The sequence below is a fragment of the Monodon monoceros genome, unplaced genomic scaffold (assembly GCF_005190385.1).
Source record: "Monodon monoceros isolate NGI ecotype Baffin Bay Population unplaced genomic scaffold, NGI_Narwhal_1 Super_Scaffold_3, whole genome shotgun sequence".
In the NCBI taxonomy this organism is placed as follows: domain Eukaryota; kingdom Metazoa; phylum Chordata; class Mammalia; order Artiodactyla; family Monodontidae; genus Monodon; species Monodon monoceros.
In genome coordinates, this window is record NW_021703780.1 from 37,139,545 (window position 1) to 37,163,774 (window position 24,230).

A 24,230-nucleotide genomic window follows, 5' to 3' on the forward strand; every position below is an offset into this window, starting at 1 on the left:
TAAGAGGGTTGGGAGGTTTAAATGGGATAATGTGTAAAAAGCCCTTCAGCACAATTTCTGCAGGTAGTAACACTAGCAAGTAGTGAGGTGAACGCTGCCTGGCACACACTCAGTGCTTAAGAAATGTTGGTTTTCTTCCTCCTTCCAATTTTTGTTATTTATTCCTTACCTAACATTTAGAAAATAGAACAAGTTTACCAAGTACCTACTTTGACATAACAGATGTGATCCTAAAGTTGCTTTTAAATAAAAATGTAGCCAATTCACATTGATTTCTACTGATTCCAAAGGGAATGTTCTTTTTTTTTTTTAAACATCTTCATTGGAGTATAATTGCTTTACAATTGTGTGTTAGTTTCTGCTGTATAACAAAGTGAATCAGCTATACATATACATATAACCCCATATCTCCTCCCTCTTGCGTCTTCCTCCCACCCTCCCTGTCCCACCCCTCTAGGTGGTCACACAGCATGGAGCTGATCTCCCTGTGCTATGCGGCTGCTTCCCACTAGCTATCTATTTTACATTTGGTAGTATATATAAATCCATGCCACTCTCTCACTTCCTCCCAGCTTACCCTTCCCCCTCCCCTTGTTCTCAAGTCCATTCCCTATGTCTTCGTCTTTATTGTGTTAGCACGCGGTATTTGTTTTTCTCTTTCTGACTAACTTCACTCTGTATGACAAACTCTAGGTCCATCCACCTCAGTACAAATAACTCAATTTCGTTCCCTTTTATGGCTTAGTAATATTCCATTGTATATATGTGCAACATCTTTTTTATCCATTCATCTGTCGATGGACACTTACGTTGCTTCCATGTCCTGACTATTGTAAACAGAGCTGCAATGAACATTGTGGTACACGACTCTTTTTGAATTATGGTTTTCTCAGGGTATATGCCCAGTAGTGGGATTGCTGGGTTGTATGGTAGTTCTATTTTTAGGTTTTTAAGGAACCTCCATACTGTTCTCCACAGTGGCTGTATCAATTTACATTCCCACCAACAGTGCAAGAGGTTCCCCAAAGGGAATATTCTTGTGTACAATCTTCAGTTATGACTATGTCCCTGACATTTTTAGTTGTAAGAATCCCTACTCCCTAAACTTCTCTGGAAGGTTAAGTAATTTGTAAATTAACCATCACATGTAGGACCACAGAAATACAAACAGTACTACTTGAATGTATTTATAGAGTATCCTAGGCAGAGGAAAAGAAGAGAGAAAATATGAGGGATTAAAGAATACAGGAAAGTTTGGCTTAGAGAGAGAAAGCTTAGACAAAACAAAAAGCACAAACAAACTAGAAAACCCAAAGGGACATTGATTTCTACTTTAATGTTTGCAAATACTCTGAGTACACCTGAACTCTCCAAGTCCATAAGCTTCTATGTTAGTAAAATATAAAGATCAGAGAATAAACTTTGCAGGAAGATTTCAATGGGTAAGTTGGGTTGGGTGACTGAGTAGAAAAATATGAGAGAATCCTTAGGTTCTCTCCATAAATGAGTATTACCACCTGCCAGTAATCCATGCAGAAAAAAAACAATCCTAATTGTGCAGGTTTAAAAGCCAAAGGCATCAATTACCATCCAAAGACTAAATGAAGACAGACAGAAAGATCCTGGTGATTAAGGTGCTCAATTTCCTGGCATGTATAATTCACCTATCAACCTGTACCATCCACTCCTCCCAAACCCAAACTCAACTCTAGAGCAGGCTGGTCTCCACTCCACCTTCCAAAAACACCTTAAATACTAAACTGGGCTCTTCTGCCTACTCCATTTTCAAAATCTTATCTGTCCTAAAAAATTCCTTCAAATTCTACACCCACTGCCCCATAAGACCTTCTCTGAGCATCCACTAACCCATTCCTTCTCTGATTCCCTAAAATGCAGACATCAGGGCTTATATTGCTTTTAAAAAAATAAGCTATTTTTTAAAATAAACTAGATTTAGACCATAATATAGGGTACACCCAGGTAGGTGCTTAACACCTACATAAGAAATAAGACATTATTGGACTTCCCTGGCGGTTCAGTGGTTAAGACTCTGCGCTTCCAATGCAGGGGACGTGGGTTTGATCCCTGGTCAGGGAACTAAGGTCCCACATGCTGCGTGGCACAGCCAAAAAAAAAGAAAAGAAATAAGACGCTATGGAGTTGAAACCCCAGCACAACCCTTCCTAGGAAACCATTTTATTGAATCTGGCATTTTTCACCCTCATTTTTGTTTTTACATTTTCTATGTATGTATCCCTAAACAATATACAGTGTTGCTTTGCATGTTTTAAAGACTTTATATAAATGACATCATACTGTATTTATGACCTACTTTGATGCTAAATCATAAATGCTACTTTTTTTTTTTTTAAACATCTTTATTGGGGTATAATTGCTTTACAATGGTGTGTTAGTTTCTGCTGTATAACAAAGTGAATCAGCTATACATATACATATGTTCCCATATGTCTTCCCTCTTGCGTCTCCCTCCCTCCCAAATGCTACTTTAAATACTACTTAATTTCATGGCTGGCTGGCTGATTTCTCCAACACAAATTTAAGAAACATTTGCTCTACCACAAATGTAAAAGGCATTTAATTCACATTTTCAAACACAAAGAAAAGTACAGAGAAACATATAACATCCATGTACCCATCACTCTGACTTAACAAATATTAACACCTGTCACATTTCTGTTTTTAAGAAAATAAAGCGTTAGAGAGACTTCTGAAGTCCCAGTTGCAGTCCCCAGCCCCATTCCCCTGCCTCCCCAAGAGATAACCACTATCCTGAAGTGGGTACAAAATCCTTCCCACCTGCTTTTATACTCTTACATATATTCATGTATCCATAAACAACATATAATACCTTTTTTATGTTTTAAAACTTTACATAAAAGACTGCATGTACATATCGGTCTACATCTTGCTTTTCTCACTCAACAATGTGTTTTTACCCAGCTCTGCTTTTAAGTTTTTCTGATTACAGAAGTAACATATGTTAAGTGGAAAAACTGGAAAGGCAGTAATATGCAGCATCCTCACCAGGGGAAGCTGTGCTGCCAAGGAGTTTTTCAGCTTCTACTGAGCAGTGGTGGCACCATGTCTTTTTCTGTAGTCCCCTCACCACCTGGCAGAGCATGACACACACCAGCAGGCACTTAACAATCCTTAGTGAGTCAAGGCTGGAACTATACAAAACCCAGGCCTCTGTTTAAGCTGACTCCTGTCTAGCTAGACCTAAAAACAAGAGGCAATCACACTGCCTCTCAGAGAAATCACACTGCACACACAGAGAAAAGAATGCCACGGGCTGTGCTACAACAAAGACAAAATGAAGCAAAAATCTCAGTCAATCTCCGTTGTTCTCGTCAAAAAACCAACGCCAAAGGATGTATTGGCATAGCTGGTTCACGTAGTCGGAACGGTGCAAAAAGCTTGGCAGGAAAAAAATCAACAGGTGTTTGTTCAGCACTGACAGAGGAGCTAAAGCAAACATGGGAACAGAGCTATCCAATTTAAAGCCAAACATGCTGGCAATCAATGCAGGGTCACACACTCACTTGATGGAAGTCTTCCAGAACTGGCGGTTTCAGGGATAATTCAGTATCTCCTAGTCACTGACTTTATCAATAAAGCATTTCCAAGCTAAGAATAGGTGGTAATGTACCTGCCCAGATAGGCTGGGACCATTTCGCCAAGTCTACTATCAGATTCATTAGTGTTATGAAAAATGACCAAATGACAGAGACGGTTTCAGTTAAAAATCCATGGGCTCCTAAGTAATTCGAGTGATTAGACACTTTTCTCAGCTTCACTGAATGTTCAAAGAGCTCCCTGACTTTCACAATAAACACTTTTGCTTAAAAAGAGGGAGAAGCCCTCCCCAGAAGGGTTGGAAATAAGAACATGGGAAATGAGCCAGGCTTTGGCTCACATTTGTCTCTCCTACTCCAAGTCTCATCCGCATCTTTTCAATGGCAGCGTCCACACGCTTGGACTGGATGAGGTGCTTGGACAGACGGTGTCTAAATCTTCGCAGAGACTGAGGGAAGGGGGAAGTAGTAACAGAGTGTGGATCAGAAGTCAAGAAATTTAGAGTGTCCTTTGGGGCAAAGTCACTTTCCCCCTCTGGCCTCAGTTTCCTCACTGGCAGTGCTCTTAGGGTGGAATTCTAACATTCTACAATTTCGTGACACTCAGATGTTCAGTGGGGCCAGTGATTCACTGCTTTCAAAAGCACAAGATGGAAAAGCCCACTTCTGGCGCGCCCCCCGCCCCAAATCTACTCTTACCTGTAAATCATGCTTTTGTGAGTGACAGAGCAAAAGAGAAATATCCAGTGACACAAGTTGGAGTTGGCAAGTTTAACATTCAACGTCAGAACTGGTAAGAGCCTCAGAGCTCACTTAATCCAGACTTCTCATTTCATAGATAAGAAAACTGAGCATGGAGTAGTTAGTACGTTGTCCAAAAATGTGGCTTTTTCTGAGGATAGGACACCACAATCTTACCTGACCACCCAAGCCAGAAACCTGAAGGTGACATCTCTTTGGCACCTCCTTCTCCCTTACTCCCCAAATCCAATGATTTACCAAGTCCTGTAGATACTCCCAAACATGTCCTTTATTGCCATTGCCCTAGTCCAAGCCCTCTTAACCTCTCCCTCTACTAACTGCAGTAGCCTCCTAACTACAGCTGACTTGAACAACGGGGATTAGGGGCACCGACTCCACTCACAGCAGGGAGACCAGTTAGGAAGGTATAGCAGTGGTCCAGGCAAGAGAGGACTCAGTCTGATCCTGGTAGTAGGGGGAGAAGTGGTGAGAACAGCTCATATTCAGGATATATTGTGACAAGCCAACACAGGACTTGCTAATGAATTGGATGCGGCAGGAAGATAAAGAGGATGAAAGACATTAGGATTTTTGGTCTGAGGAACTTGGTCAATGGGCCATTAAGTGAGATGGACAGAATACCTTTGCAGGAGTGGGCAGATGTGGAAATCAAGAGTTCTGCTTGGATGTGTTACGTGAGAGATGCTATTAGACAGCAAAACAGAGATGCATTAACTGTACAGTATCCAGGGACTTCCCTGGCAGTCCAGTGGTTAAGACTCTGCACTTCTACTGCAGGGGACACAGGTTCAAACCCTAGTCGGGGAACTAAGATCCCACATGCCTCGTGGTGCGGCCAAAAAAAAAAAAAAAAATTGTTCAGTATCCATACGGCAAAAGCATCCAGCACTAGAAATCAGGTTTCTTTCAGGCTAATTCAGGGCTATTTTTCTCAGTGGTTCTCAAAGTGCAGCTCCCAGATTAGCAGTAGCGGTATCCTTTGGGAACTTCTTAGAAGCTCAACTTCTCAGGTTCCACCTCAGACCTACTGAATTAGAAACTCTGGAAGTGGGCTTCCCTGGTGGCGCAGTGGTTAAGAATCTGTCTGCCAATGCAGGAGACATGGGTTCGAGGACTGGTCTGGGAAGATCCCACATGCTGCGGAGCAACTAAGCCCGTGAGCCACAGCTACTGAGCCTGTGCTCTAGAGCCTTTGAGCCATGGCTACTGAAGCCCGCATCCCTAGAGCCTGTGCTCTGCAACAAGAGAAGCCACTGCAATGAGAAGCCCGCGCACCACAACGAACAAACACGCAATGCAGCCAAAAATTAATTAATTAATTAATTAAAAAAAAAAAAGAAACTCTAGAAGTGGGGCCTGGCAATCTGTGTTTTAACGAGCCTTCCAGGTGACTCATTACAGTTTGAGAACCACTGCTCAAAATCATACACTTCATCGCTAACGAACACCTGACAGCCAGAGACCCTGCATTAGGCTTCTCTGTGCCTCCGTAAACCCTCTGCCTATTTAACAATAGGTGGTATTTTTTTCCACCCAGGACTCACTGGGGGCTCCAGACACACCACTGATCAAAGTTTTTCAATTCCAGTTTCAGAAACTAGAGCAACTAGGAGAAACAAATAAAAATAGGAGCTACTGTAATCACAACTATCATTTTCATAATGGCTAATATTAGTGAGTACCTTCTATGTACTTTCTATGTATTATCTCATTTAATCCTCATAACAGCCTTATAAGGTAGTCTGTCCCCATTTTACAGATGAGGAAACTAAGGCACAAAGAGGTTAAGTAACTGCCCAAGGTCACACAGTTAGAAAGTGGCAGAGCTGGGATTTGAAACCAGGCAGTCAGGTTCCAGAGCTTGCATTCTTTTTTGTTTTTTCTCCTTTTTTGGAGATATAATTGACATATGACATTGTGTAAGTTTAAGATGTACATTCTGTTGGTTCAGTACATTTACAGTCGCCCTCCGAAGTTTGATCCACGGTCGGCTGAATCTGCGGATGGATGTGGAACCCACGGATATTGAGGGCCGACCACACTGGCATTTCATAAAAGGACTTGAGCATCTGCAGATTTTGGTATCTGAGGGGGTCCTGGAACCAATGCCCCCCAGATACTGAGGGCTGACTGTACTGCAATATGATTACCACTGTCGCATTGGCTAACACCTCTATCATGTCACATAATTATCATTTCTTCTTTGTGGTTAGAACAATTAAGATCTAGTCTCTTAGCTACTTTGAAGTTTATAATACAGTGTTGTTGACTATAATCACTAATGCTGTCCATTAACTCTCCAGAACTTATTTATCTACTAGTTTCAAGTTTCCAGAGTCTGTATTCTTAACCACATGGTACATACTACGTCCTGTCTTCCTAGGCATCCACACAAGGACCATTTGATGTATTAAGTACATGGGGCTCTTATGAATAACTGAAAGAACTTAAAAAAGATGTTTAATTCCATCAAATTACCATATGACCCAGCAATTCCACTCCTACATATACTCAAAAGAATAGAAAACATACTTTCACACAAAAACCTGCACGTGAATTTCATAGCATTATTCATACTGGCCAAAAAGTAGAAACAACCCTAATGTCCATCAACTAATGAATGGATAAACAAAATGAGGTACTTCCATACAAGGAATATTATTTAGCCATTAAAGGAATGAAATACTGATACATGCCACGACATGAATGAGCCTTGAAAACATTACACTTAATAAAAGAAACCAGGCACAAAAGGCCTCATATCACATTATTCCATTTATATCAAATGTTCAGAATAGGTAAATCCATAGAAACAGAAAGATTAGTGGTTGCCAGGGGCCAGAGGGAGGAAGGGATGGGGAGTGACTACTAATGGCTATGAGGTTTCTTTTCGGAGTGATGAAAATGTTCTGAAATTGGTGGTGATGGCTGCACAAAACCATTTATACTCTAGATGAATATACTGAATACCACTGAATTATACACTTTAAAAGGGTGAATTTTTATGATATGTGAATTATCTCAATAAAGCTATTATTTTACAAAAGGATGTTGTTGTTGTTTTTGCGGTACGCGGGCCTCTCACTGTTGTGGCCTCTCCCGTTGCGGAGCACAGGCTCCGGACGCGCAGGGTCAGCAGCCATGGTTCACGGGCCCAGACGCTCCGCGGCATGTGGGATCTTCCTGGGCCGGGGCACGAACCCATGTCCCCTGCATCGGCAGGCGGACTCTCAACCACTGCGCCACCAGGGAAGCCCCAAAAGGATGTTTAATTCATTTTGAACTTGAGGCTATTTTACTACATAAAACTCCTATTTGTTGTAATTAAGGTTGCTGGATCATGATCAAAGAAACTGAAAGTAATCTGCCATCTCTTTGAATTTTTACCTTTCAATTTGCAAAGAGTAAACTAGTTTCACTTCTAGGTTGCCATGGACGTAGACACAGTTATCTGTGTCATTTTCCCCAACCAGAGAAAGTTTTTCTTCAGTATGACTGAAAGAGCACAAATGCAAAAGTTCTGTTCTTGAGAAAATGTCCTAATACTTTCCTTAAATCAAAGCACGTTCTATCTAAAAGAACTTTAGTTTTCTCCCATAACCAGGGGCTCCTGGGGCTTCCCTGCTAAAAGCACACAGCTGAACAATGTTTCTCTTCAACAAGCAAGGTACTACTATGAATTTTGGCAACATTTTAATGCCTTAAGATAAACAATGAAAATAAATACCTAGCACTGGAGTAAGGATCAGAGAAACATTCTTTTAAATGTTTACTTTCTCTAATAATAACAGTAATACTAATAACTACTATTTATCAAGCAACTATAATGCGCTAAATAAACACTGTCCTAGGTTCTTTACAAATACGGTGTTTAATTCAGTCCTCACAGGAACCTTTAAGAAAGTATTTTTATCCTCATTTCACAGATAAGGAAACTGAGGCCTAAAGAGGTTAAGTAAATCATTTGCCCTTGATCACACAGATAACAGCCCCATAATAATCCAAGTCTTTCAGAACTCAAATGTTCTCTCTTCTATTCCTGTATATTCCTCTTCAAAATGAAAAAGGAAGCCAGAAACTTGAAGAAAACTGAAAAGACTGCTCTTCCTATCTCACAAAAGTAGTGCTTTGCAAAAAAGATGACTGTTTCTACAATCCAAAAGAGGAAATGTGAAAACAAAAATTGTTAATAACGACCAGCAGTCAGTAGGCACAAAATACTTTGCCATGTCCCACATCTCAAACACTGCTTCCTGATTTATCAGTTTTCCCATAGGTTCTGATTATAACCTTCAGATGTCAAAATTTAATGATCTCACCATGGAAATCCCCAGAGAACAGCAGTTAGCGAGACTGGAGAGCTCCCTAGACCAGGAAGGAAAAAGAATCAGTTGGCAGGAAGTGGTGCCTATCTAAAAACATAGAAGTCTTTAGCATTAATATTAACACTGGGATTCCACAGCACTTTAACCTGAAGCTATTTCTGCATTACCTTGTATTACTTAAAGCTGATCCCCAGATGTCTAACAAGATCCTAAATAAAATAAGACTGCTGCATAACAACCACTGACCCTCATTTCTCTCTTGCTATTTAAAAAAAAAAAAAAACCACAGGTTTAAAGGATTATCCCTGAATCAATCAATAAGGAAGGGTAACACGTGGGGCACAACCAAACATGAATTTCATTATCAAGTAGACTGTGGCTGTCAGAAATCTTAAATTTAAGACTGTAATATACACTCCTTTTACTCCTTAGGACTACCCCCAAACAGATTTAAACTATAAACGAACAGTAGACTGACGAATGTACAATTGCTAAGAGACTCAACATATACCAAAAAGGGGGTGATGGTGGGAGTGGAGAGTAACTTAGAAAGTCTGTTCTCCTACTAAACAATTTAATGCAAGAAGTACATTACCAGGCAGAGGGGAAGAGGTCACTTGGGGTTGAACAAATCCTTAGAAAACGCTAAAGAAATATTCTCAATTCTAGGTCACCCTGTAATAATTCCTAACGGGAAAGGGCCAACTCAAGATAAAGTAAGGTCGAGCTTAAGAATTTTCCTCACTTTTCTTGTCCCCCCGCAGACGCTCCCACCAGAACTTTTTTGGGAGTCCAGGAGAAAAATTCGTACGTGCAGAGCTGGGGGAGCGACGGAAGGGGCCATCCTCGTGCAAACAACTACCTGTGCGCGGTGGAGACCCCCCTCCCCCCACGAAGGAGTTCTGTTTAAAGTGAAAAACAGCTCTGGGGATGGCCTTCCAAACCCAGGACCGACACTGATTATTCACCCAATTCCACTGTCCCCTATGCCCGAACTCCGGCCACCTCCCGGCCGAGGGCAGCCCCTCCAGAGCCCTACGCCCCCAGTCCCGGGTCTGCTCCCACACCCAGCCACCTCCAAAGCTCGGTGCCCGCTCCTTTGCCTGACAGCTGTCCTCCCGCCACCAGGCAGCCCCAGCTCCCCCCGCCCAGGTTCCCCAAACCATCCTTCTTGAGTCGCTGACGCCCCAGGCCCGCGGGATTTAGGGTTTAGGATCTGGAAGGGTTTGGTCCGATCCCCTTCTTCTCAGCGTCCTAGGCTCACCTCCCCGGTAGCTTGGCGCTCCTCTTCCAAAACTGCTTGCTGTTCTCGGCGGCCATTGCTCCGGCCCGGGGAAGGCCCTGTAGGCTGGCCAGGGGGGTACCCAGCGAGATGCCCCCAGGACCCCGCAATCACAGGGCCAGCCCAGGCCGCTTCCCCGCTGCCGGTCACCCTCTCCCAGCTCCCGGGGGCGCCATCTTGGATGTGGGCACCCTCCCACCCAGCGCCGCTGCCATTGGTGGGCTGCGCAGGCTGTAGTCAGACAGACCAATCGGGAGCTGGAATCCTGCAGGCCGCTGAAGCCGAACAGTAACGTCAGGGGCTGGGCACACAGGTGAACCGGGCAGGCGGAGCTTGGACGAGCCGGGAGGCGGGGCTGAAAGTTCCTTAACCCAGGCAGGAGAAGAAGCAGGTAAAGAAAGGGACCTATGGGAAGGAGGAGAGGGTGCTGTTTTCTTTGGGGGGTAATGAGGTTCCTGAGTCTAATATTTTCTGGAAAGAGAGAGCATATATATTTATATACATAAATCTTTGACCTAAAAATAAAGGCCCATGTGTTGGTTGCAGCCCATTTTTAACATCTCCCAACTCAACGACACTCGTTATTACCTTCTCCTCTCCCCCGTTCCGTTCGGACCCTGATATATTTTAATCTGTGGAGGAAGATCGATACTGACCCGATGGCCCAGAGTTGCTAACTGTTCAACACGTGAGTAACGGTTGGTTCACAAGAGCCTCGCTCTCCTCAGGTAATTGATCACTATTAAAGGACTTGTGCTGTAGGTGAAATTCAAATGATCAAATCTCTGTTTCAACCAATAACTGTCACTTTCAGACTATGAGAACCCAGATGCTGACAAACTGTTTAGGAAATATTCTTATTTTATCAATCCAGTTCAGACTACAAAGTAACATTTCTTGAGAGGACATAGCGCATCTCCAAGGCATGAATCACAAAGATTAAGGATGTACCCTCAAACACCCTTAATGTCCCTTATTAATCAATTATATATCCTTTGCCCTTGAATTTATTTTCAACCTAGTTTTGACTCAGAATGAGATTTAATATTAGCATTTTGAATCCTTTTAATGTCTTGTCGGTGTTTTTTGCCCTTTTTGAGTTTCTGTGGTTGTATACCACAGTGACTGAGGTGGGGCCGGGCGGGGGGTGGGGGTGGTGCAGGGAGCACACCCTAGTCCAGAGTAGTTTTGGTCCCAACGAAGGACTGATGAGATAGGCTGATCGTTCTCCAACCCCACTCCTGGTTACTGCTAGCACAGTCCTTCCACATACTGGAAGGTCTAAAGGACCTTCTTTTATATGCCCTCTGATGGCCCCTTTCTACACAGAAATACCTCCATTTTCAAGCTTCTTTTGTCCCCTGATTTTACAATCATGAGATTGTATGAAAAGGGCTATTTTAATTTTCTCTGAATTTCTCATCTTTTTATAGACTTTCATCTTATCTTGTCTCAGATGGTCACCTTTATGGGCATTTGCTCCATCAAACAAGAACTGCTCTATCCTTTTAATCCTTTAAGCTGCCTTTCTTTGGCTCTTTTTCTTAGGATGCGGTGGCTAGCACTGCATACTGAGATCCAAAAGGGATTTCCTGAGGTTTTTGTTGAAACTGATGCTTTGTCTTTACTCTGGACCACCAGAACTTTTACTGACATTTTGGATTTTACAAGAGCTGATGTCTTGAAGGGCTAATCTACAGCAACTTCTGATCCCTTTCCTCGGTGGCAGCTGGCAGTTTAGAGTTCATTATCTTAAAGATGTCACCTGAATTGTCTCCCCCTATGTGAGCTGCCTTACACTTGTCCACCTGGCAAGTGACCTGCCACTTTCCAGCTAATTCACATAGCTTTAGAAATGTTCCAGGAGATGCCCCCTGTTGACTTGATATTTTCCTATGCGGAAAGCAGAGTATAATTTGTGTACCTAGAAATGTCTCAAAGTATTCCTTTTTCTTGATCATTTATGAAATGTTAAATAACACTGATTCCCAGGGGATGCCTTAACATTGTTCAACCCAGAGAAGCCCTTAATATTCTTACTCTTTATTTTTTACATCTAAGCCATTTTCCCATCCAAGATAAAAAAAAAAGTTTACTTGTCTAGCGATAACTTTAAAAATACTCTTTGTTAGGGAAGTTGAGATTGTTGGGCCTTTTTTCACCACCACCATGACCACCCAAATCGAAACCACCCACAGCTTTACAGCAGCCTGCTATTAGGTCTCTTGCTTCCACTCTTGCCCCCTTAGAGTCTGTTCCCCACAGAGCAGAGAGAGAGCCTTTTAGAATGTCAGATTATGTCACTACTCTGATCAATATCTTGCAATGGCTCCATCACACTTGGCATAAAATTCAAGCTCCTTAAAGATCCTATATGATTTGGTTCCACTCTCTTCCTTGCTTAATCTGCTCCAACCACACTTATTGCCTTTTTGCTATTCCTTGAACACTCCAAGCATGTTCCTACCTCAAGGTCTTTGTATTAGCCATTTCCTCTGCTTGGAATTCTCTTCCCCCAAATATCTGGATGGCTTGCTCCACATTCCATATTCCCAAGTGTCTTCACCTTGGGGATACCCGCCCCTACCACCCACCTTAAATAGCGGGCTCCACCACTCTATTTTTCTTTAAAGCACTCTCCCTACCTTCCGTACTATATACCTGTTTCTTGTCCATCTCCACCCCCTAGAATGTAAATTCCACTAAGGCAAGGATTTTGTCTGCTTTGTTCTCTGCTCTTCTCTGCTATTCTCACCTAGAATAGTGCTTGGCACACAGTAGGTGCTTAATATTTACTGAATGAGAGAATGAAGAGTATAAACTATTCTTGTCTTTTGGTTCTATGTTGTTCACACACATTTTTTGTTGAAAAAGATGATAGGAACCATTTTTCTCACCCCTAGCAGGATGTGTCCACTTTACCAAAGAGTCTATAAGCTTACCTATGCTCTTGGTTGAAGAACAGTCTTCCTTTCTTGGGAAAGATTGTCCTCTTCAAACCGTTTTGCATCTTCAGAGGGATAAACCTGTACCTAAAATGATGAAGGAGGGAGGCCACACACCTAGCCACCTGTCCATCAAAGGGTGATAGCTGTGACAGCAAGATCACCGTCACACCAAACTTTGCCCAACTAAAGGTGAAAATCATTGGTTTGAGGTTCCCAAGGGGTCCTTGGAGTACTTTTGATGGAGACTTTTAGTGATAGGCACGCACTGGTCCACTATACTGGTGCTTCTTATACGTTAATGTACATGTGAATCACCTGGGGATCGTGTTCAATGTCTAGATTCTGATTTAGTAGGCCTGGATGGAGCTTACAGTTATGCATTTCTAACAAGCTCCCAGGTGACACTGATGCTGCCGATTTGTGGGCCTCACTTTGTAGATCTTCTGTCACTTGGCACAATATGGCCTATGATCCTTAAATTTATCACAAAGGTTTGATTATTTTGAAACTCTAAGTAGAAGACTCTCAATATTGTCTGCCTGCAAGCTCTTTGGAGCAAAGGGAATGAGCTATATCTGGGTTGAATGCGCACTCAAAAGAGTGGGCTATCCCAATCCTTAGAGAAAGTTCTATGGAAGAGATAAACTGTGCGTGGAGACACATGCAGGCAAAGATAGAGAAAGACCTGAAGGACCTTTCAGAGTAGCAGCTCCAGGGGAAGATAAAAATCAAGAAAAAAGCCTTTGGACTAAGTTACAAAGAGATCACTGGCTGACTTTAACCTCAGTGTAGGAGTGGAGTGGACCCTGTGCTAAGAGGAAGGGTTAAGAAATGAGAGCAAGCAGCAGCCCTCACAATGCACTGCAGAATGTTGGACCACCAAAGGGACGGTGAGGTCAAGCTGGGATCTAAAAGCAAGAGAGCTTTTGCGGTACCTAAACAACCACTAGACAGAGCCAACTGAGAGAGATCAGTTATGTTAGGGAAGGCAAAGGGCTAAGCAAAAAGACTGAAGAAGCAAGGTTATAGGAGTAAAGAAAGGAAGAGAGAGTAGTTAGAGTTTGAAGGAGTGGAGGGAAGGTTAAGAATTTCTTTCCTAGGAACTTATTCTAAGAAAGTAAGTCAAAAGGAGGGGGAGAAAAGCTCCGTGTACAAAGGTATTCTTTGCCTAGTAACCAATAATAAACGGGACAAATCAAAAGAATATAAAGGTTTAAACATGAGAAGGCAGTTACACAAATTACAGCGTGTGGTTTGTAAACTTGAAGCATGCTAGGTCATTAAATGGTGCAAATCTGAATGCTACATTGTGCGTCAAAAAGGTTTATGAAGTGAGGTACAGCAGGGAAAAAGCAGAATGCAAAATGTCTTTGCCCGATTTCAATAAAAGTATATGGGTTTTGTCAGAGTAGAAGAAAACATGGAGAAATTTAGAAAATTTTGTTAGATAGTAGAATTATACATCATTTTATTTCCAGAATTCTTCTCTAATGCTACCATATTTTTTATTATTATGAAATACATGTCACATAATAAATTAGGGGGTGGCAAACATTTTTCTATAAAGGTCCAGGCTGTAAATAATTTTTGGCTTTGCAAAACTAGCAAGGCTGTGTTCCAATAAAACTTCATTTGTAGCTACAAAAATTGGGATTCTATATGATTTTCACATCACAAATTATTCTTCTTTCAGTTTTTTTCCCAAATATTAAAATATGTAAAAACCATTCTTAGTTCACAGACCATACAAAAACAGTGCACCAGATTTGGCTCACGGGTAGTAGTTTGCCAACCCTGCAGTGAAGACTAAAGAATAGGGAATTCCCTGGCTGTCCAGCGGTTAGGACTCCACACTTTCACTGCCGAGGGCCCAGGTCCAGTCCCGGGTCGGGGACTAACATCCTGCAAGCCGCGGGACTTCCCTAGTGGCGCAGTGGTTAAGAATCCGCCTGCCAATGCAGGGGACATGGGTTCAATCCCTGGTCCGGGAAGATCCCACATGCCGCAGAGCAACTAAGCCCGAACGCCACAACTACTGAGCCTGCACTCTAGAGCCTGCGAGCCACAACTACTGAGCCTGCGTGCCACAACTACTGAAGCCCACACTCCTAGAGCCCGTGCTCTGCAACAAGAGAAGCCACTGCAATGAGAAGCCCGCGCACCGCAACGAAGAGTAGCCCCTGCTCGCCTCAACTAGAGAAAGCCTGTGTGCAGCAACAGACCCAATGCAGCCAAAAAAAAAAAGATCCTGCAAGCCAAGTGGCAAAAAAAAAAAAGAATAATAAATAACAAGATTAAGAAACAAAAAACCTTATAAGTCCCCATTTTGCCCCTCCTTGATCCCATTCCCCTCCTTCTCCAGTGGAAACCAGGATCCACTCTCGTCCATGTTGTCGACTTTTACTATATATGTGGGAATCTATAAACATGTTTTTCATGTTTTGAAACTATAAATAGCAACACACTGTACATATGCTTCAGCAACTGGGTTTTTTCACGCTGCATTCTGTTGACACAAGAAGCTCTTGTTTGTTCATCTTAACTGCCCTATTGTGTTCCACTATGTAAATATTCCTCAGTTGTCATCGCCAGTTATTTTTATTTTGAACAGTGTTCAATTAACATTCTTTAACACATTTACCGTGTGCAAAATTTTCTCTACTATGGTGTTTTTCAAAGTACAGTTTGTCAACTATTAGTGAGTTGACATTAAAGGTTGCGACCTTTAATGAAATCAAATAGGAACATTTATATCTTAAAGTTACATAATGTGTCAATTATATCTCAATTAAAAAAAAGGAATAGACAGGATTAGAAAAGATCAGATCATGTTACATGTAATAGGAAAAGGCATTGCTGTGCAAAATTTTAATTTCAACTTTATACGCACTTATACATACATGTGTTTGTGTGCATTTATGTGTACTTGATTGTAATGTAAAATGTATTTCTTAGTAAGCCGTTGTCACAAAGTTTGAAAAACCCATTGCTTTAAGGCGCCTCGGGACACCCAAGAAACATATTGCAGGATCACAGAATATGCACAGTTTCCACTTAACTAGACTCTGCAAAATGCTCTCTGAAATGGTTTTTCCAATTTATATTGGTCCTCACAGCAATGAGTTTCCATTGCTTCACATCCTCACCTGTAGTAGGTTTTTCTCATGGGATGTTAAATATACCACACACACGAAAGAATGTATAAAACTAATGTGTATCCGCCTGCCAATGCAGGGGACACGTGTTCGAGCCCTGGTATGGGAAGATCCCACATGCCGCGGGGCAACTAAGCCCGCGAGCCACAACTACTGAGCCCGTGAACTGCTGAAGTCCGCGTGCCTAGAGCCCATGCTCCATAACAAGAGAAGCCACCGCAGTGAGAAGCCTGCACACCACAACGGAGAGTAGCCCCCGCTTGCCACAACCAGAGAAAGCCCGTGCAGCAACGAAGACCCAAAGCAGCCAAAAATAAAATTAATTAATTTTAAAAAAATTAATATGTATAGTTTGATGAATGATAATAACATTTGCCTGCATATACCCACTCCCCACACTATGCAACAGCAGGACATCACCAGTACCTTAGATGCCTCTTGGAGGTCCCTTGCTCTGGGCATTCCCCTTTCTCCCCACTTCAGGTGTTACCACTGTGCAGAATTTTGTATTAATCATCCTCTGTGTATTTATATTTTTCAACCTACGTTTGTAACCTTAAGTATTGTTTATATTAATGATATTGTATGGTATCTATTCTCCTGTTGCTTGATTCTTTAGACAACAGGATGGTTTTGAGATTTACCCTCATTTTCCACTGCTGTATAACATTCCATTTTATAAATAGCACAGTTTATCTATGTTACTACTGGTGAGCATTTAGTTGTTTCAGGCTGATCTGCAGCCTGAAGCAAGAGTGAGAAAAATAGATGCTTGTGGTTGTAAACCACTGGGTTTTGCATTATTAGTGTGGCCATAACTGATTATTATAGAAGTGGAATGGAAGAAAAGTAGAAGAGAAAAGTCAGCTAGGTGTACTCTTTCAAGAAGCTTAGCTGTGGGGGAATTCCCTGGCAGTCCAGTGGTTAGGACTCTGCACTTTCACTACCAAGGGCGTGGGTTCAATCCCTGGTTGGGGAACTAAGATCCCACAAGACACGTGGTGCAGCCTAAAAAAAATAAAGAGAGAGAGAGAGAGAAAGAAGAAGCTTAGCTGTGAAGAGATTGAGAGGCTAGTTTCCTCCTCTTCCTCCCCCTCATCACTGTTGTTCTGTTTTAGTTCTTTAGTTGCCTGTAATATAAACCCCTTTCCCATGTATGGAGAATTTTTCACTCTATGAAACTTTGTGAGAAGCAGAGCTCACCTACCAGTATTGCAGCTAAAAATGGCAGCTACTTAGTTTTCCATCCTTCCTTATGAACTAAGTCATATGCACATGTCATAGGCTCTGCTAATACAATTTTCCCAAACTAGACTTTGAATCAGGAGGAGCTTATGAGGCAAAGAAAAAAGAGAACAAGAAAATCCATTCTTGGTGGGCAGTGCCAGCTGTGACAGCAACACCCAGTTTGGGGGAATAGCTCTGGCAACAGCAACATCTAGAGTCTGGTGCTAGAAGGCCTCTCTCTCAGTGTAACTATGGCATCAAATGCTCATTGCTGGCAGCAGCAGTGTCTTCAGTGGCCCAGCCCTGTGGTGTGATATTGGCTACCATCCTGTAAGCAAAACCTCTGAGTGTGGTGTGGTAGACTGATGGCATTCATGCCCCAATTCTTTACCTCTCCCTGCATCCGTATTATCTTGTGAGACCTTCTCATTCTTTTTTTTTTTTAATATTTATTTATTTATTTGGCTGCACTCGGTCTTAGTTGCAGCATGTGGGATTTAGTTCCCTGACCAGGGATCGAACCCAGGCCCCCTGCATTGGGAGCACAGAGTCTTAACCACTGGACCACCAGGGAAGTCCCATGGGACCTTCTCATTCTGACTCTGGACTGACTATTGTGACTTGCTGTGATGTTCGCAAACATTACACAAGCAGAAGCTTGAAAAGCACTTGGGTGGCTGCACTTGCTCTCTGTCTTAGTCTGTTTGTGATTCTATAACAAAATATTACAGACTGAGTGGCTTGTAAACAACAGAAACTTATTTCTCACAGTTCTGGAGGCTGGAAGTCCAAGATCAGGGTGCCAGCGTGGCCGGATTCTGGCAAAGGCTCTCTTCCGAGTTTCAGACTGTCAACTTCTTGCCATGTCCTCGCATAGTGGAAGGAGCAAGGGATTTCTCTGGGATCTCTTCATTCAGGAGGGCTCCACCATCATGACCTAATCACCTCCCAAAGGCCCTTCCTTCTAATACCATCCCATTGGGCATTAGATTTTCAACGTATGAATTTGGGGAGGACAAAAGCATTCAATCTGTAGCACTCTCACTGTTGTCCTCTGCCATTGCCATTACAACATGTCTAGGCTAGCCTGTTGGATGATGAGAAACATGTGGCCCTAGGCCAAGTCTCCCTGAGTTATCCCAGCTGAGGCCATCTTAGATCAGCCAACAGTCAGTTGACCCTCAGGCATATGAATGAGCTCAGCCAAAATCAACAAAACTGTCTAGCCAACCAACAGTTGACCCCAGACACTCGAGTGAGTCCAGCTGAAATCAGCCCAGCTCAGCCCAGCCCCAGATACGCTGAACCCCACAGACTTGTGAACTAAGTACTGTTCATTGTTACATGCCACTGAGGTTTTGTGGTTGCTTATGTAGCATCATTGTGGCAATAGATAACTGGTCCTTTCCACACATCTATGAGCTATGCCTTTTTTGCTTAAATCAGCCAAGAGCCAGTATCTGTTGCTTGCCCTAACACAAAGCCTGAATGTAAATCAGAGAGAGACACAGGGTCAAAGGAGAGATTGTCTGAGCTGGGAAAGACTTTGGCATGCTTACAGGCAGAGGATTGGAGGCAATTGTGTTTATTAGGATATAAGTTTGGCTGCAAAATAACAGTGCTTTAAACATGATGGGAGTTTATCATTTCCCTCTCTCATGTAAGAGCCTAAGTAAGTGGGCAGCCCTGCTCTGGGAATCTTCAGAAGCCTAGATCCTTCTCTCTGTGTTTATCACGTCCTTGCCCAGTTGGTCTGAGATGACTCCCTACTCCATCCACATTTCAGCCATTGGGAAGAGGGAAAGGGACATGACTTTATCCTGAACACCTGGTGGTTACATTCATTTCTCCCCCTTCCAACCCACTCTCAGAGATTGGTCACACAGCTCTACCCAACTGCAAGGGAGGCCAGGAAAGGCAAACCTTATTCTGGCCAATCATGTGTATATCTAAAAATCCTGCTTCTGTGGAAGAAGGGGCAAACAGATAGTTCTTGCCATGTCATTGGGGAAGAAGGGATAATTAATGGAACAGGATCTCTGTGGTAGACTTTATTAGCCATTTCCTTCCTTCTTCCCCGTTAAGGGGACTCATCTTTTGGAGAGGTGAGGCAACTGTGTTCCCAGTCTGGGCATAACTCATGATATGTCTAAACTAATGATGGCAATTCTACTCAGCTTTGTCAGGAACTGGTTTCCCCTACCTCCCCTGCAGCTGTGGATGACCATGTGACCCAGTTCTGGCCAGTGAGCCATGAAGGGAAGGCTGCTGGGGGGGTTCGGGGAAGTGGTTTCCTTCCCATGGAAGAGACAAAGAGAGCTTACTGTCGCACTCCTGTTTGTGATACTGGTGTGAGGCTTATAACCATAAAAGAAAGGCCAAGAGAATTACAAATGCCAAACTAGAGCCCTGGCACCTTCTTGAGGATTCCAGTGACCTTGAGGGATGAGTGTGAGTGAGCCAGGTGGAGAAAGGGAGAAAAGATATTTGAGAGAGTAAGAGTATTATAAACATGAGAAGGAATGCTCAGAGATGTTCCTGGAAAGTTGGACTGGAGTCAAATCGTGAGGACTTTGTATGCAGCAGTGTGATTTATTGTCAGAATTGCCTCATTCAGAGTTGGGGCTGGTTTCCTGCTTCTTGGTTGATACACCACCAAAGCATGACAGGCATTTTTCCTTTGTAGGTTTAAGATGACTGAGCATCTCTTCCCCCGTTGGAGAGTTAAAATACTTTTGTTTTGGAAAATCTAGGCTCTCAAAGGCAGAGATTTAGATGATGTGGGTGGGTAGTGGGTGTAGATTTGAAAAGATGAGGGAGAAGGGAATCATTCCCAACCCCTACAGCAAGTGGAATTTCCCTGCCCTTGGGAATGGAGAGATGCCTGGCTCTGACCACCTTGGGGCCTGTGTTTGACTCCCTCCCAGACCCCAGAGTGACAGGATGTCTGTGTGGACCCCAGGCTGGGGACTGAGCTGTGAGCCACAACCTTCGGGGCTGTGGACAGTGGGATCACTGAGGCTAGGACATCAAGCCTCTCACAGTGAGCAGCCACACCAGCCTGAAGTCTAGAGCCCTTCCTTGAGTTTCCAGGATTGGATGAACTTGGGAGTTCTATGTGACTCCAGCAAGGAGAGAGGGAAATGAAAACAAACAACAAAAAAAACTGATTGAGATAGAGTTTCTCCCTAACTCCTTGAGGGAGAAAACTGAGTCCGATTTGATATTATTTTTAAAAAATAAAGGGAATTCCTCCCTGGCGGTCCAGTGGTTAGGACTCTGTGCTTCCACTGCAGGGATTACAGTTTCAATCCCTGGCTGGGGAACTAAGATCCCACAAGACATGTGGAAATATAAAATAAAATAAAATGAAATACTTCTTTCTTGCATTAGAGTGTCCAATTATGGTACGAACTGATTCTGTGGTATACAAAGCCAAAGGAAAGGGAGTAAGAAGAGGTTATAAATTATCTCAGTAGCTTTTTTATTTAAGTCGATAGATTTTTTTACAAGAGACTGTAGAAGATGTGTCTCTAAGAGCTCATATATGCAAAGTATTCATTTTCATTTTTTTTTAAATAAATTTATTTATCTTGGCCTGCATTGGGTCTTCGTTGCTGCACGCAGGCTTTCTCTAGTTGTGGTGAGTGGGGGCTACTCTTTGTTGCGGTGCGTGGGCTTCTCATTGCGGTGGCTTCTCTTGTTGTGGAGCACAGGCTCTAGGCGCGCAGGCTTCAGTAGTTGTGGCTTGCGGGCTCTAGAGCACAGGCTCAGTACTTGTGGTGCACGGGCTTAGTTGCTCCGCTGCATGTGGGATATTCCCAGACCAGGGCTCGAACCTGTGTCCCCTGCATTTGCAGGCAGATTCTTAACCACTGCACCACCAGGGAAGCCCCTCATTTTTATTTTTAAAAATCCAATTAAATTGGCCAGACACTGCTAGGCTAGAAGGAAATCCAATCTCCATTATTACCAGGGCTCCTCTGGCTCTCAGGGATGCCTCAGAATCCAGAAGTAGAACCTGGTGCCAGAAAAGGGCCAGCCTCGTACCTGTGACCATCATGGGGCCTGCTGACAGCTGCCTCGTGCAAGCCCACGGAATGGAGCCTTGAAGCCCACCAGCGCCTGCTTCAGGCCCCACATAAGGTATAGGCATTTTTACTGAGGTGTTAAAGAAAAAAAATTATTCATGAAGGAATTCCCTAGCAGTCCAGTGGTTAGGACTCTGCGCTTTCACTGCCGAGGGTGCAGGTTCAATCCCTGGTCGGGGAACTAAGATCCCACAAGCCACGTGGCACAGCCAAAAAAAAAAAAATATATATATATATATATATATATTCATGACACTTGTTCAAGATTCTAAGGACAATTTTCTTCAAAAGGGACTATTGCAATGGAGGTTTTGTGGTAGGGGAGAGAGGGGGCCCAACTCTGAATACAAGGACAAGGAGAGATTTATAGCTAAGTAGCAGGGTGGGGAGCAGTACATGGAAAATGACCGAGAGGAAACATCAAGGCTGGAGGATTCTTGCTGAAGGCAGGCCAGGGTGATCAGATACCAAGGGTAGGGGATTTTTTTTTCTTTTTTGGCCACGCCTTACATCACACAGGATCTTAGTTCCCCGACCAGGGATTGAAAAAAAATCAGTAACATCCTAATACATGAATATATCAGGTAAAGGATATAAACAGTGTAAAAAGGGCAGTAAAACTAGTTAACAAATACTTTTAAAATATTCAGCCTTAAGAGTAGTAATCAGTAAGATGAAAAAATTAAAATACTATTTTTTACTTACTACGTAGGTTAAATGGAAAGAGTAAGTCAAGATGGAAAATAATTTTAAAACAGTAATACCAAATTATAGCATATATATCCTGAAACAGGTACGTACATTCACTTTTGGTGGAAGAGTGAATTAGTAACAGCCATTTGGTGTTTTGCTTATATCTAGTGTTTTTATAATTGTTTATTTTCTTGTTTTAAATCAACTATGCTTTTACTATATATATATATATATATATATATATATATATACACATATATATTAAAAACACATAGTTTGGGGCTTCCCTGGTGGCACAGTGGTTAAGAATCCGCCTGCCAATGCAGGGGACACATGTTCGAGCCCTGGTCCGGGAAGATCCCACATGCTGCAGAGCAACTAAGCCTGTGCGCCACAACTACTGACCCTGCGCTCTAGAGCCCGCAAGCCAAAACTACTGAGCCTGCATGCCACAACTACTGAAGCCTGTGCGCCTAGAGCCTGTGCTCCGCAACAAAGAGAAGCCACTGCAATGAGAAGCCCGTGCACCGCAACAAAGAGTAGGCCCCGCTCGCCACAACTAGAGAAAGCCTGCACGCAGCAACAAAGACCCAATGCAGCCAAAAATAAATTAATTAATGTAATTAATCTACAAAACAAACAAACAAAACACATAGTTGTGGTAGGCATTCCAAGCTGGCCATCAATAATCCTTGCCTCCTGGTGTTTACACCTTTGTGCAGGTATAAATACCTCATAGGCCCCTCCAGAGTTGGTTTGTGTGACCAATTGAATGCAGCTGGAATGATAGATGTCACTCTTGAGATTAGGTTATAAAAGGTACTGCAGCTTCCATTTTCGTCTCTCTATCTCCTCACTTGCTCTGGAGGAAGCCAGCTGCCATGTTGTGAGAACACTCAGGCAGCCTATAGAAAGACTCATGAGGTGAAGAATTGAGGCCTCTAGCCAAAAACCAGCAAGAAACTAAGGCTTCCTGTCAACAACCACGTGGGTGAGCTTGGATGAGGATCTCCTCCCCACAGTAGTGCCTTCAAATGACCACAGCTGAGCCAACAGCTGGACTGAACCGCATGAGAGACCCTGAGCTGGAACTACCCAGCTAAGCCACACCCAGATTCCTGACACACAGAAATGATCAGATAATAAATGTTTGTTATCATGAGCTTCTAAGGTTTGAGGTAATTCATTACAGGGCAATAGATATATAATAGTTTGGAGGGGGATAGTAAAATACACTCAAAGAGTTTTTTTAAAAAGTTTTTTATCCTACCATTCATTATCCACACAGACATGCCCCTCAGAGGCCAATGCCCAAAGGCTGCACTGCCACTGCTAGACTTTTTGTTATAAGAAGAAAATAAATCTCTCTTTTTTGAAAAACTATTATTGTTCGAGTCTCTGCTCTCCACAGCCAAATGTACTCTTAATTGATATAGGCGCCTTAGGCTCTTATAATGTGCTCATTGACGTTGGTATTTTCCTCCCTCAACCCAATAATGCAGAGATCCAGCTGAATAGAGCTGGCTGCCACATTCTCTGCTGGGATCACAAGTCAAATTGTGAAAGGAACAGAAAATGTAAAGTTCTTACCATAACTGTGTAAATCTAAGATATTATCAAATGCAAGATGCAGTACTATTCCAGGTATCACTGAAAGAAAAATACTATTAATTAAATTATGCCTTAAGGCTTTCTCATTACTTTGTATGTTTATTTTCTACTTATCAAAATGATTTTCTAGACTTATTTAGACATAGATTTTTAAATCACATATCAATATTTATAAGACTATTCAACGTCAGGACTTCCCTTGCGGTCCAGTGGTCAAGACTCCACGCTTCCACTGAAGTGGGGGCATGCGGTTCCATCCCTGGTCAGGGAACTAAGATTCCACATGCTGCATGGTGCAGCCAAAAAAATTAAAATAATATTCAACTTCAGAAGTAATCAATAAAATGCAAAAAGACTTTCTTTTTCAATGTTGACATCCTTGGCATATTTGCTTTTGTCTTCATGCCTGTTGCCTCATAGTAACAAGTGACTGCTGAGGCTCTAGGCAACATAGTATATTCAAGCTAAGAAGAAAGAAGATGTAGAGATAGTGTTACCCAAAAACTGGGTTTGCCTCTTGGTGGGTGTTGAGCCAATAGA

The 24,230-nt window shown here is 42.7% G+C and overlaps 1 protein-coding gene across 2 annotated transcripts in view; it reads right to left on the reverse strand.

The window, feature by feature from the left end:
* The window catches only part of TBC1D22B (TBC1 domain family member 22B), a 64,033-nt gene extending 53,834 nt beyond the window's left edge, over nt 1-10,199 (reverse strand). Inside the window, exon 1 of one of the 2 annotated variants that reach the window (XR_003796787.1) lies at nt 9,948-10,199. Coding sequence is in view for 1 of the 2 variants with exons in the window: in XM_029243767.1 (XP_029099600.1) it covers nt 9,948-10,003 (56 nt within the window). In the remaining variant the exon portion in view is untranslated. The remainder of the gene's footprint in view (nt 1-9,947) is intronic. The other variant, XM_029243767.1, reaches the window with a different exon arrangement.
* Between the last annotated feature and the right edge of the window lie 14,031 nt (nt 10,200-24,230).